Here is a 13,653-nt window from a genome sequence, read left to right on the forward strand (position 1 = left end):
CTTCTTTTTTTAATCATACATAGATGCCATAAACGACCTCAATGTAAGTCGATCAACAAAGGACTGAAAGACATATGGAGCTACACATCGCATAGTCTGCATAGTGTGCTTTGTTATCTTTAAGCAAACAAGAAAGGCTTATTTGGGGCTTTCTTAGCAGCCTGCATGTTTTACTGCATTAAAAACACACCCACGGTGTGCACTTGTAGTTCATGTATTTGAACACTAGGTTGCAGTAGAGTACACCAGCATAAAAGCTGCATGGAGTGCATGTGTTTTCAGGTGACTGCAGCTTTAATGGCTTTATTTGATCTGTTTCACCAACAGGGCAAAAGGATTGCAACAATTATTTATGGACATTTTTCAAGCAACCTCAATTATTTCATTCAAAAACCAAAAGTATAACACTGGGATCTGCTTAAACTTAGTTTTCATGAAACGTACAGGACATCTTGATCACATTGGATAGCAGCATGGGAAGAGTTACACTGCAGTGACTCGACAAAGGCTGTTTTCAGCATTCAACAGTCTTTATCCTCATCAAAGAACAAATTATTTTACTATAATAAAGGCTCGACACTGAATATCTCCGTCCCAGCTCCGTCCCACCCATGACGTCAACCTTCAGTAATGTTATCCAACACTTTTTAATTGCGTTATTGAAAGAACTTTTCAGTAATTATTCACAATTATTGCGCGTCGAACACAAAAAAAATCCAGAAACTAAATCAGAGCCCAGGTTCGTCAAGTTAACCTCATTACCGGATCTTTTCCGGTTACAGAATTCAAAATGGAAAACTCTCAGCAACTCGTTATAAATTCTTAAAGATTACTCCTTTTTTGACAGCATAACGTGGTTACAGACACATCCTCACGTCGTTAGGCTTTTGTTTTGAAAACGAAATTATAAGATTTCCGGCGTAAACAGAGTTTCACGCAGCCGCAAAGTCGGTCCAACCGAACCGGTCCGTTTCTGTAAGCTACAGCCAGTGAATAAGTTACGCAAACTTCCGTTTAGTCCAACGATCAAATACATTCGACACGGAGCACGTTTCCGTGTGAAACATCTTTTCTTTTCTCCCAAACGGACTGCGAGAGAAGACAGCCGAAGTGCCCTTTCGGTTTAAATGTACCGACTGTCGAACTGTGCCACTGCTGCTTTGAGCATTTGGTTCCTCCCCTCGCGCAACAAAAAAAAAGTGTGTCTATTGCTGCGCGCGGCTGCACGCTCAAGCCGTTTGATATGTTGCTTTCAAGTACTCCTCGAAAATACATAAGCTAGTCAAAACTTTCAAATAATTTTGACAATGTAACACGAATCTCAACTCTGGTTGCACGCTAACTCGGTGTAGAGTTCAGCTGCATTTGCTGGCATTTTTTGGCCGACAGCAAATGTGAGCTGTATACACAAAAACATAAGCAAAGAAAAAAAAAGAAAAATGCTTGAAGAAACACAACTTTTCCACGTCTACTGAAAGTGTTCAAAATGTATTGATAACGGAAGATTTGTTGTAGCTCAGTGTCTCGTACGTGCTACAGAAAGTAAAATATCAATGTGAACGTTGTGTAAAAATCAAACAAATCATTCTAAAATACAGGCAATCCTTGAAAGTAACATAAGCCTCTCTTGCATGTGTGTGCGTGTGTGAGCGTGTGTGTGCGCTCGCTCTGTGTTTGTGAGGCAGAGTTGCGTGCGAAGAGCTCGACATGTCATTCAGAGGAATCCGCCACCTGAAACGCGAGGAAGTGAAGGCGACTCAATTGGGTATAAAGAATCAGCCAACAACATCTGCCTCGAGCAGTGCAAAGCTGATGAAAACATCAGCTCGGAGCTCATGCAGGACCTTTCAGATTTATTTTTATTTACCTTGGATCTACCGCGGGAATTTGTGGGAGACGCATCTCTTTGCCACACTTAAAGTGAATGAGACTGCCCAGCCAACAATACACTGGAATTAACAGAAAACCGCAGATATTCTAGGTTGGTGCTTTCATTGATTATTCTTTTACATGTTAAGATCTGCTTGTAATGTGTTATTTTGATTGTTTATTCTGTAGAATCCAACCACCAGTATTGATTTATTGATTTGTGGCATTTATTAGCCGAACAGTATCTTTGCAAATTCACCTTCGCTAATTCACTCAATATTCAACTATTTAGATATTGGTAATATATATTAATGTGGTTGTTTCAGCTCTCTGTATTTTTAGGAATGCAAAGATTTGCTTTACATTTGACCCCCCCGAGGAGCGATCTTTTGTGACATAATGTGCATCAGCCAACTTGGACATGTCACTTCTGTCGTGCACATATATATTTTTTTGGAAGTGAGTTTTCTCCAGCCTCGCGCGGAGTCGCTAACGTTGCTGTGTTTTATCCGCAGCGCACCTGTTACCTCCACGGAGCGCAAGATCATGATCCCTCCGGGAGACTGCATGTATGCGGGCAGAAAGAGGAGGAAGCCCATCCAAAAGCAGTTAAGAACGAGGTTTTTTTTTAAATTATTGTTGTTTTGCATCGTTTCGTTTTGATTCGCAAAAGAGTGCATTTTCAGTTAATCACAGGAAGTTTTTTTTTCTTTTTCGAGTGGTGTGAAAATAAGATGAAGTTGGTACTGATTTACCAGTTTCAGTAGAAACAGAGCACTGAATGCGTTGCTATCACATCCCTGGGCTTACTGGCGCACACTATTGTTAAGACAGAACTTTGAAGAAATATTCAGAGTTATTTCACCTATTATATATTCATACCCCAGAAGTAGGGCTGAATGATGGGTAAACTAAGTTTATATGCACATTTTTAGTCCCTACTTATCATCAGTAAAACCTTTAGCGGAGTATCTCTGCATGTACTTGTCTTATTGCCACTGTCAGGGTCACATTATGCAAGTTTTTAATGTTGTTTTAAGTGCCCGTGGCTTTTTGATGAGAATTATTTTTTTATATATGTATCTTCTCCGCTGATGTAATGAATGATGACGAGGAGGTTGTATAAGATATTGAAGAGGGAAGTGGTAATTTAACAAGGCCTGTGGCATTTATAAAGTTTTCATGATTTGTGCCGCCTCTGCTGCTGATCTGAGAGGAAATCCTTGCCACATCAAACCGCAGTCGAGTCCAGAGTGAAACGTAGCTCTTACCCAGCGAGTCGTGCTACTGAACTTTTTGGGGCTTTAAAAGACATTTCGTTGAGGAATAGAATTCAAACTGTGATGCTATTTTGTCAGCTAAAGTTTCTCATACACAGAAAACCTCAGCTTAGTCAAATAACGAGCTCACACATTGATATGAACTTGTATTTCTTTGTTTTTCTATAGTAAGAAGTGTAAAATAGGATTATTGGTTGGATGTTCAGGACAGAAACAACCGTCTCTGAGGAAATGAGGGGAAAAAAAACCTCACAGCTGTGACCGTAACATATGTGGCTCGTGTTTTGTTCAGCTGGTAAAGCTGTGGCACACCATCCTACAACACTAAAACAACTCTGTGCTTACGGAGTGCTTTACGATCCCGCCGCACTGGGAACGGTCTGCCGTCTGTCCACCACCTCTCATGTAGGGAGTCGCTTCGAAGAGCAGCAACGAGCCCAGCAGATTTCTCTTAAATCTATGGGAGTCATGTCAGGCAGTAAAGGTGGTGTTGTAGAAAACTCACATGAGCAAAACTCTTAGATCTCCTTTTGGGCTCGTTGCAGCAGGCAGAAATCGGTTTATTGTAGAAGGCAGGGCCAAAAAGGAAATATGGTTAAAAGATAGACTGGCTTGTGTGGCTTATTTGGTCATGTGTTTGTAACTTTCTGTGCTCGCCATACACATACCACAGTCATAAAATAAAAAAACACAATTCATACCGTAAGGGTGAGGAGTCACGACAGATACACTTCCAAAGCTTTTCTAAAAAACTTATTAATTCTGATATTTTTTAAACAGTCTTACGAGTCGCTCATTGCTCCTCTTTCACCTCGGAAACTGAACTGACAGCGGAGCGTTGGACATTTTTGCCGAGTGAAAACTAAGACCTGCCACAGTCTGGAGCTCAGAGAGTTTATCAAAGATTATTAACGTCATTGTTTTCCCTAAAATTCATCGACCATGTAAGCTTATAAAAAAGCTGATTCTTCTGTTCTTGAGCTTGCATATTTAGGTTGTTCTCACTTCACCAAAGTATGTGAGAGTTTAGCCCAGGGAAGTATTACTTTATGATATGATACTGTCACATGTAAACCCACATGCTCACACACACACAGGGACGTCCTTCTTAACCATACCTCTCTGCCCTGTAACCATCTTATGACCAGGAAGCCGTCCTCTGCCAATGAGAAAACCAACCCATCCAAGCGGCACCGGGACAGGCTGAACGCGGAACTGGACAGGCTGGCCAGCCTGCTGCCATTCCCCCCGGACGTCATCTCTAAACTCGACAAGCTGTCAGTGCTACGCCTTGCAGTTTCCTACCTCCGAGTCAAGAGTTTCTTCCAAGGTAAAGGAGGTCAAAAAGTCACACTTATAGAAGGTGGCGTTTGGGCGCGTTTTGATTGTTTGTGTGCAGGCGTGTCCATGCCTCTGAATTTGCAAGAGGCCGCTGAGCCATGAATAGCTTTAATTCCATGGCAAAGTAGCTGTTGTCCAGCTATAGAACAAGAAGAGAAGATAACATAGTTTACTGGATTACAGATTCATTAGAAGTTGTTGATTCTGAACAAACATTCAATAAGTATGCAAACACAAGTGTGTTATAATGCTATAAGTTGTAGTACTAATGATCTTCTAATAATGGTCTTACTAAAGTGTAAAACTACACTGTTTTTTCTGTGCTTCAGCATGGAAATATCCACAAGAGATGTTCAATGTCATTCAGAAATATGAACCAATATTTCCTTTTTTTTACACCACTTCTTAGAATGCTGGTTGAACTTTTAAAACCTCTCGAGGAAGACTCCATTATTAAAGTCTAAGATCTTTTTTTTTCAGTGACTTGCTTTTGGACGAAACAGAAAGTTTTATTCGGCCAGTGGGGAGGGGGGGAGGGGGGGGGGGGGGGGGGGGGGGGTTGTTGCCTGTTTGTCCGCCCAAAATTGCCCCCATCCCTTTCTGTCTTGTGCTCATATGTAAGTAAAAGATTGAGTCTTGTTTTCCCACCCTTCGGCTTTCCCATGAACGCCTCCTTTCCTCTGTTGCCCCACAATCCTCTTCAAATATTCATGTGCCTCTTAAGAACATATTTTGTTGCCAGTGGCCTTGACAGCTGCTGTGGCAACACAGAGGCTACCAGCACAGCTGGATGAGAGAAATCTAAAAACAAGACATGCTTTTGTCATTTAAAACATGAAAAACAAGAATGAGCATCTTCACTCTGTTTTGCAAGGGATAATTCATGTGATAAAGCATGAGGAGGATGGGGGCGGAGGCAGTGGAGAGGAAGCGCTGCCTTCCTGGTCCTGGGGGCTGAAAGACAACTCTCATTGGGAGACGCTGTTTCGGAGAAGTCCACACATGGCACATGTGGCTCTTCTCTTTCACCTTACCCTCTGATCTCTACAGTAACCTTAATCTCCACCATCCGCTGCCCTAGTTTGGCATTGAACCCAACAACTGGTGTCCTGTTGGCTGCCGTCGTGCAACTTGTGCACACGCACGCCAATACCATCACATATGTTCGTTGAACCCTGCTAATTTAGCTTAGTCAAAAACGCAAACTTAGAGTACAGGTGGTATTTAAAGTAAGCATCGGTGCTGCTGACAGGTAAAGGCTCAGGTTGAGATAAAGGCTGTGACCGCTGCCTTGGTGGAAGGTCATGCTGGGGATTGTCAGCGCCAAGCACGAGCTGGGGAGGGATGAAAGTCAAGAAATTGAGAGGTGGTTTTGCTTGTGTATTGCCAGGACATTATCGGGAATATTTTGATGCATGAATCTATTTCTCTTAGCTCAAAGTTGTCATCATTGTTAACAGTAAAGCTGGCGTTTTCTGTGGAAAAGTTATAGGCTCTTTGAATGTTGCTTCAATCCAGAGCTTCTCTTTGCTCCTCCTCTGCTGGGCACCTCGTTACGAGTGGCAGCAGCGACTAGCTTATTTGTCTTTTCATGCTCTACAAATGAGACTAATTGGGCTGGAACATGAGGAGATTTGGTCATGTACATGTCTGTAATCTCTGTCCTCCCTCCATTTGGTCAACCCTCTTGACCCACATCACGGCATTTTCCCCCTGATATTTAAACACGGAAACGAGGCCGGATCTTTTCGAGATAAATCTAAGATGAGCAACAAGTACATGTCCACATCCTTCCTGTGATTTGTCCTATGAACAGTCAGAATAGTCAGTGAGTCAGTGACAAAAAATATGACATGCAATCATGAAACCTACAGCTTTAAGTTTCATTTGCTTTTATGAAGGGTTAGAAAGAGGAAGACTTAGGGTTCTCTTAGATGCAGTTACCCATTTTGTCCACCAGGTGGCCTGTCGTTTCTAACTGATACACACCTCAGTTAGTTGTGATCACACATTACAGTTTGGACTGTATTATTTGTTTTGTTTGTGAATAAAACATTGATTTATTGACCTGATATGAGACCTTCTCAGGTTTGTCATGCAGGGTGTGTTTAAAGGGTGAGTTAGCCAGAGGGAGATAGAAATGATGGAGCAGGTGTTTCTGGAAGTTCCCTGAAATTCTGGCTCTCGTCTCCGTTCCGTGATTCCTCAAAGGTGGAGCACTGAACATTGTGTACCCATGCACTTCATGCAAATATTCCCTCAGGCTGTGTGCGGCTACATATATGTGGATGTGTAAACAAAACCCATCAACAGACAGTTTAATCTCACGATTGAGATAATCCCTTAAGTGCTATTTCGCATAAATAAATATATATATAAATATACCATAATAATTTCAAAGAAAACAAAAGTTTTTATTCTGCAGATGTGTGTACAAATAAAATCCATGTTTTCATGCCCATGTAAATATGCTTGTATATAAAACAATCAATCAAATGAATAAAGTGTTAAACTTAAGTGTTTCAGTTTATCTGGAATTTTTCTTTATGGACACACTGGACAAACATTTGTTTTATATATATATATAGTTAAAGCTTTTTCTTCCCAACTTTGTGGAAGAAAATACAAGTGTGAACGTGTAATTTATTGCCTAATCTTAAATGAACTGTACAGTTTGGCTTCATTCTTTTATTTTTATTTTTTTTTCCAAAGTAGAAAAAGTAGAAACGCATACACAGTGCCTGTACAAACTTTGGGTGTAGAAAAGGTTCTTTTTTTTTTTGATTCTGTGGAATCGGGCCTCTCAAAGCTCTCCTTCGAAGAAGAGATCAAAATAAATAAATAGAGAAAAAAAGAAACTGGAGAGAGAACTAAAATAATCTCCTCGCCTCCAGTCTCTGTGCTGGTTAGGGTTTCTACTTTTTCAACAAGTTTTAAGCAGACGCCTAATCAGGTGTGTGTGCGTGTGTGTGTTGACAGTCAGCAGGCTGTAATTCCCTGCTCTGCCATGTTAGGTCTCTGCCCTCTTTGTAATTGCTGAGCTTGTTAAATATTTACCATCAAGATTAACTATCCCTCCTTGTTTGCCTCTCCGCTCTGATCGCCTGTGTATTTCTCCTCCGGGGTGTGTGTGTTCTTACAGACTGTGTCTATTGTATGATTGTATGATTGTGTTTCACTGCTTTTATCTAATTCTCGGAAAGAAGAATATGCAGTTGTCTCCAAATCTTAATTAGGCAGCTGCCGTACATTTGGAAGAGACTGGGCAATTAAAGGCAAACCTTAAAGGGAACGATTCCTGGTTGAATTTCGTTTTTTGTTATTGTGGAGTTGGTGGTGGTGGTCGGGATGGGGGATGGGGATTGGGGGGGGGTTATTTTATGTGCGTCACTGACATAAAAGCAATCCTGGAACCTTTTGAAAAAAAAGAAAGCAGCCGGATGATGCTTTCAGTCACTGTTCCTCTCTCTTTTTTCTCTCCTCTTTTCTTGCTTGTCCTTAGTTCTTTTGAGCAGAGATGAATTCCAACAGGCTCTAACAAGATCGAGACAGATAGCGAGATAAGAATCAGAAGAGAGTTTTAAGGTTAAGAGACCTGGAGACCACATAATAAAGGACAGATCCTCTTCCTTAATGCACAGCCTGCCGTGGATAGATGAGGCTAATGAGATGGGCTTGAGATCAGTTGATGCAATTCATGCTAATGCCTTAATATCTTCTGTTGGCACGGCTTGTATCACAGAAAATGTCAGGCGTCATCGTGTTGCTTTTTTTGTGGGCTTCTTCTGCTTATAATGTGGCCACACTTGCACGTCGGAGTGCAGCTTGTGGTTCGTTGTCTGTTGCAGCCATGCTTCCTGCGTCGCTTTGTGTCTCTGATGAAGCACAACGTTTTCAATCATTGATGCAGACTTCACATCCTCTGGAGCTGCTTCAGCCGGCACCCACACTCCCCCTTGGGAAAGGCGAGCGTTAATTAGCCCCTGAGCAAGGCACTGGACCACCACAGTGACTCAGCAACCAACAAAAGGAAGGCTAATCTGGTGAAGGAGCGTGACATTGTGCTAATATGTCTTCATATAAACATTTAACCCTTATTGTCACAGTAATACAATTTAAGCCTATGCATGATGGAGTGTGTGTCTTTTGTTGTTTGTTTGATGAGGTGCAACAGAAGCTTATTCTGACGGCACCTGCCCCCATCTTAGAGTTTGACCTTCGTGTCTGTGATCAGGTTCTCTGTCACACCCCCAGCTTTGGTATCAATCCATGAACATTCCTTATTGCCTTATTTCCCATATTGTCTTTGAGAGTTTGGGTTAGGGTTGTGTCTTTTGTTTCTACATGTCGGACTTTAAGACTTGAGCGGTGGATTTACAGTAAAACTGTCTGACAGAAATAGCAGGCAGAAGTTATGTTTTATTTGCAGCAGTAAAGGGAAACGGCGTAACCGACATTAAGTTTCAGTGTTCCTGCTTCACATATGGGTTCATAAAAATCTCCACATTTGTAACAGCTCATGAAAAGCAACTTTTGCTTGATTTTTAGAACAATAAGTGGCTTTAAATGTTTGTTTGTCTGACACATTACTGGTTGATGAGGCAGAAGTTTGAGGCATATTCTTTCCCCGGTCTGCAATCATTTTGGAACGCTTTCTCAGCCCAAACAATGGCTGTCACTAATGTCTGTTAGCTGGGAGAGTTTTTGCCTCCTGTCGCGATATATGACATCTATGTAATTGTTTTCAAGTCAGAAGTTGATGTCCTGCACTGAAAAGATTTTGAAGTTTGAACAACTGAAGAATCTCTTTTTGACACAGAGAACAAAACCTTGCACTTTGGAATCCTTCTCCCTATTTTGTACTTACCCTTGCATGAGGATATTAAACAACTTAAACACCCTGAAAACCATCTCGATGACCTCACTCATCTGCTCTGAGATTTATCAGCGTTTTGCAGTGAATCATAAGAGCCATTAGTGTTGCCACCAAAACAAATCTCGTGTCCAAATATAAATGCCTGCGGTGTAAACGTATCCACATCGCAGTGAGGTATATTTTTAAAAGAGTCTGGGAGTGCTCATTCAAAACCCCATCCTCCGTCATAGCTGTCGGGCTAGTCGAGGTGTTGACAGGGTATAGAAAGGCACACGCAGGCCCAGCTCAAGGCTGCAGTGCAGTTGTGTCCCACAGTGCAAAGTTTGGTGGCTTAATGGTCACCTTAATGATTTTCATTCAGTGGCTGTCAGCGTGTCGATCGTCCCGCTGTTACCAAAAGTGTGAAGTCCAGTTTCAATATGTGTGTCATCGGACTCTTAACTGCTGGCTGAGCTATAATAAAAGAGGAAGAGAAAGACCACAAACTCACGCCAGGCAAACACGATTCGTGACGTCAGCAAGCAGACAGGAGACAGTTTTGTAACTAACCGACCAATAGAGGAAGGATGATTCAAGGCAAAGTAATCAGTTTAGATCCTTATTTTATCAACCACTAATTTAGGATAATTTCATGGAGGTAAGCTTCCTCTTCTGCTATTTGGGTGTATTCAAGTCTGTATCAAATTGAGACCACACAAGTGCAGACCATTTGATTTCCTCAAGCGGGAAGTTCTGTAGCGTGACAGCTGATTCTGAATGGAATCTCTTTGCTCGGGGGTGAAAATATGTATTAGGTCAGATCATAGACAGACTTTTGTGTTTGCTAAACTCTCAGTGACCCCACACTTTTTCCTTCCCTAATATACGTACAAGATGGTCAGGCGGGGGCCGTCACATATCAGCAGGATTCTAAATGTAGTGTATAAGTTAAGCAATTGAAAGGTCACAGCGAGGTTTATTTGTTGTTTTCGAAACAAACCGTCTTTACGTTTGAGGTCCCATTGCGGTTCGTATTCTTAAATACTGCATTTTGATTGAATTGAAGGCTTATTTATTTTGGCTTTTACCCAAGATTTATTGATGCTAGCACCAAAGATGCATCTCCTTTCTTAATTTATCTTTCTGACTTACATCTCTGTTACGCTGGCCTGAAATGCATCGACTGCATAGCAGGAAAACACCTCAACAGGTCCATCACCCTACACCAAAAATCTACTGACTCCACCTGAAACAGCCAACTTTTATCCATATAATTCAACAATTTGAACGTTGAAATACAAGCATACATGCTGTATAATCTACAATTGAATATTTAACTCAGCTCAAATTTAGAGACAATATCTACCATAAACATATACATAAACGTATTTATAGATACCACCACAAAGTATATACTTATTTAGAGGAAGAAACGAGTAGGTTGTCAAAAACAGTATGGGTTTTTAACATATTATCATGTAGATAAGCACTGAAGAGGCTGCACTGTTGCATAAGTACAGTGTTATCAGCCTCTAAAAGATGACTAACCTTGTCGCTAACCACAGAATGTTAACATTATCATGTAGCTTCCTTACTTTTAACATTTATTACAGTTCAGAGCACAACTGTGTCATCTCCCAGAGCGGCTAGCATGGCTGTAAAGTGTTAATCTTGTTCAGTATAAATGTTGCTGTATCAATGAATCTATTGAATTTGATCTGGGCCACTAGTATCATATCCTCCCAGGCTGTGACTAAACACTGAGAATGTGGCCGCGCAGCTCGTTAAGCCATTTGTTACATGTCCATACCTTTCTTTCAGAGTGAATGCTTAAACCTTCTGAAAGCAATATCCTTTGACCTTCTCATTTGTGCCTGCTGTTTGATCCAATTACAGTGTTAGAGGGTCAAGGAGATAACAATCGCTTAGAATTAGTGAAACATCCTGGGAAGTGAGTGCCAACTTGACAAGCTGTGGATCCAGAAATGTAGAACTGTGTTGGGCTACTGTAGGATTTTGAGTCAGATCAGTTAAATGTCACACGTCAAAGCATTTTTTTGTTATTATCTTCTTCATATGAGGATATAGATCCACATGATCCTCCTTTTTCTAGTCTGCTCTCAATATCAACATCGTCTAGTCGTTTGAAAGCTCTCTTCTTACTCTGACCATGTCCAACATTTCTGTCTCCCCCCTCCTCTTTTCCCCCCTCCTCCAGCCCATGGGGTTCAAACCCTTCTGTTTGTTTCCCTGACCTCTGGAGAGGAAAATCACCTCTCGCTTCCATTCGCTTCATGAAGAGTGCGTGATCAGGCCTAAATGCCACTACTCAGGCTTTTCTTGTTCCTCTTTCCTCTGCATGCAATGTCTGTAATTCCATGCAACCAGCTCTGTATACAAAGGTAGATGTATGGCCGCTTTATACATTTCCAGTGTAAATGTTAATATAAACTCCCTGTTATGACAGACCTAATACCACGGCTTAGGGTCTGGTCATTCCTTGACTTTTTTTTTTTTAACATATGCAGAAACCTCAGTTCACTCCAATAATAAATGCAATATGAAGACTGTTGCTGTTCATTTGAGCTATCTTTTTTTCTTTTTTTTTTTTTTTTACAAAAACCCAAGATAACAACTTTTTTCATGCAGTATTAATGTTTATTTTTTGTTCTTTTACATCTATTATTAACCTTGTGACCATCTTGAAACGAACCATCATCTTTAGTCATCATTATCCTGTGATTGATTGCTGTCTGAAGTTAAACAAGAGTTGATACATTTAGCCTATCTGTAGGTTTCATTTTGACTCTTTACACAGTGAATATGTGTATGTACATTTAGAATAAGGAGGTAGAATTTTAAGATCACCATCAAAATGACACAATTCAAGTTGTAGGCATGGCCAATTCAGGTTTCTGTTGCTTTTTTCCACAACACATTTAGAATATGTTAGTAAGAAAAAGACTGAAAACTGTAAGGATTAAAAAAAATTAAAAACCAATTTTTTTTTCAAGGCTTTTGAAAAGATCCCTTCAAATTTGCTTTGTTAGTGAATGATTTGACATTGACATTAGTTGCATATAGGCTAACTCTCCCACCTTCTTCTATGCATGTTTGCCCCCCCTCAGTAATCAGCAGCACAATAGTTGTTAACTAGTGCAACAGACAAGCCATGCTAATCCCTTGTATATATTGAGAAGCATGAGAGGAGTAGACGCCCTATGCGTTTAGGATCCTCACAGTTCGCTCATTAGATGCTTGAATCAACACACGACACTGGCTTTGTTCCTGGCTGTCCTCTCGTGCCACAGACACTGAACTCGCTTGAGTGGAGTTGGACTGTAGGCCTAGGGGGGGTGGATTGTGGGGTGTCCAAGGGAGCCCCTCAGGATCACAAAGGCCAGAAGTGAATTACCCAAATCTTTGCTAAGAGGGGCTCCCATTTAACGCTAACTGTTACAGCTAGTGGCGACCATGGAGCAGTGGGTGATGTGTTTGTGTGCAAACAGTCTCGTGGTGTGTGCGCTTGAGTTTGAGTGAGTATGAATAGACAGCCAGGACTCATGCAGAGGGAGCAGAAGCCTTTGTTGGCCCAACACTATTGTTGGAAGCTGTCTTGTGTAATTACTGTCACTGCTACCGCTCAATGCAGCACTCTGCCTGTGCAGGGGGAGCACAGAGGGGATAAGGAGGGAAGCAACAAGCACACCAAAGTCCCCTGGAGATTAAGTTGATAATTATATTACAGAAACACACTATATTAGCAACAAGCTGACATTTTCCAGCTGTTGTTTTAAATTGTTCATAATATCATGTCAGCACGACCAGAAATCTTCTATGCCGCTCTGAAGGCATGTGTGCTAGTTTGATGTGGATTGGGTGTGCAGACTGCAGCTGATTGACAGTAACTGAATGGTGATGTTAATTGCAAACATATTCCCTATTACGAGCGCTTGTTCAGTTTTCACACATGCACCACTCACCATGCTCAAACCAAGCAACAACCCTTTTGGATTAGCTTGAAAAATTTCACAAAGGGAATTTATGTTCACTCCCCTCCTTACAACAAACAAACAAACAGACTTTGTTGGTCCCCACGGAAACACACAGTGTGGCTTACAGATTTAATACTGCCCAAAGCCATATGTTGAAAGCCCGCTTGATAAGTCATTAAGCCCCAGAGCAGCCATTTTATCTATTTATTGTGACATGTGGATGGTCCAAAACAGAAACAGCCTCCTGAACTTAAAGAAAAGTTATGTAGTTTTATTGTGTTTATTTCTTGTGGTTTTGCTGAATTTCAAAACA

At 41.2% G+C, this 13,653-nt stretch overlaps 1 protein-coding gene across 2 annotated transcripts in view; it reads left to right on the forward strand.

The window, feature by feature from the left end:
* Positions 1 to 1,614: 1,614 nt before the first annotated feature.
* LOC140284756 (uncharacterized) overlaps positions 1,615 to 13,653 on the forward strand; it is a 64,995-nt gene continuing 52,956 nt past the window's right edge. The window contains exons 1-3 of one of the 2 annotated variants that reach the window (XM_072378742.1): positions 1,615 to 1,981; positions 2,385 to 2,477; positions 4,298 to 4,488. In XM_072378742.1, the coding sequence (XP_072234843.1) occupies positions 2,416 to 2,477; positions 4,298 to 4,488 (253 nt within the window). In that variant the 5' untranslated portion in view covers positions 1,615 to 1,981; positions 2,385 to 2,415. The remainder of the gene's footprint in view (positions 1,982 to 2,384; positions 2,478 to 4,297; positions 4,489 to 13,653) is intronic. The other variant, XM_072378743.1, reaches the window with a different exon arrangement.

This window comes from Leuresthes tenuis, unplaced genomic scaffold (genome assembly GCF_036924035.1).
Source record: "Leuresthes tenuis unplaced genomic scaffold, fLeuTen1.0.hap1 SCAF_24, whole genome shotgun sequence".
Classification (NCBI taxonomy): Eukaryota; Metazoa; Chordata; class Actinopteri; order Atheriniformes; family Atherinopsidae; genus Leuresthes; species Leuresthes tenuis.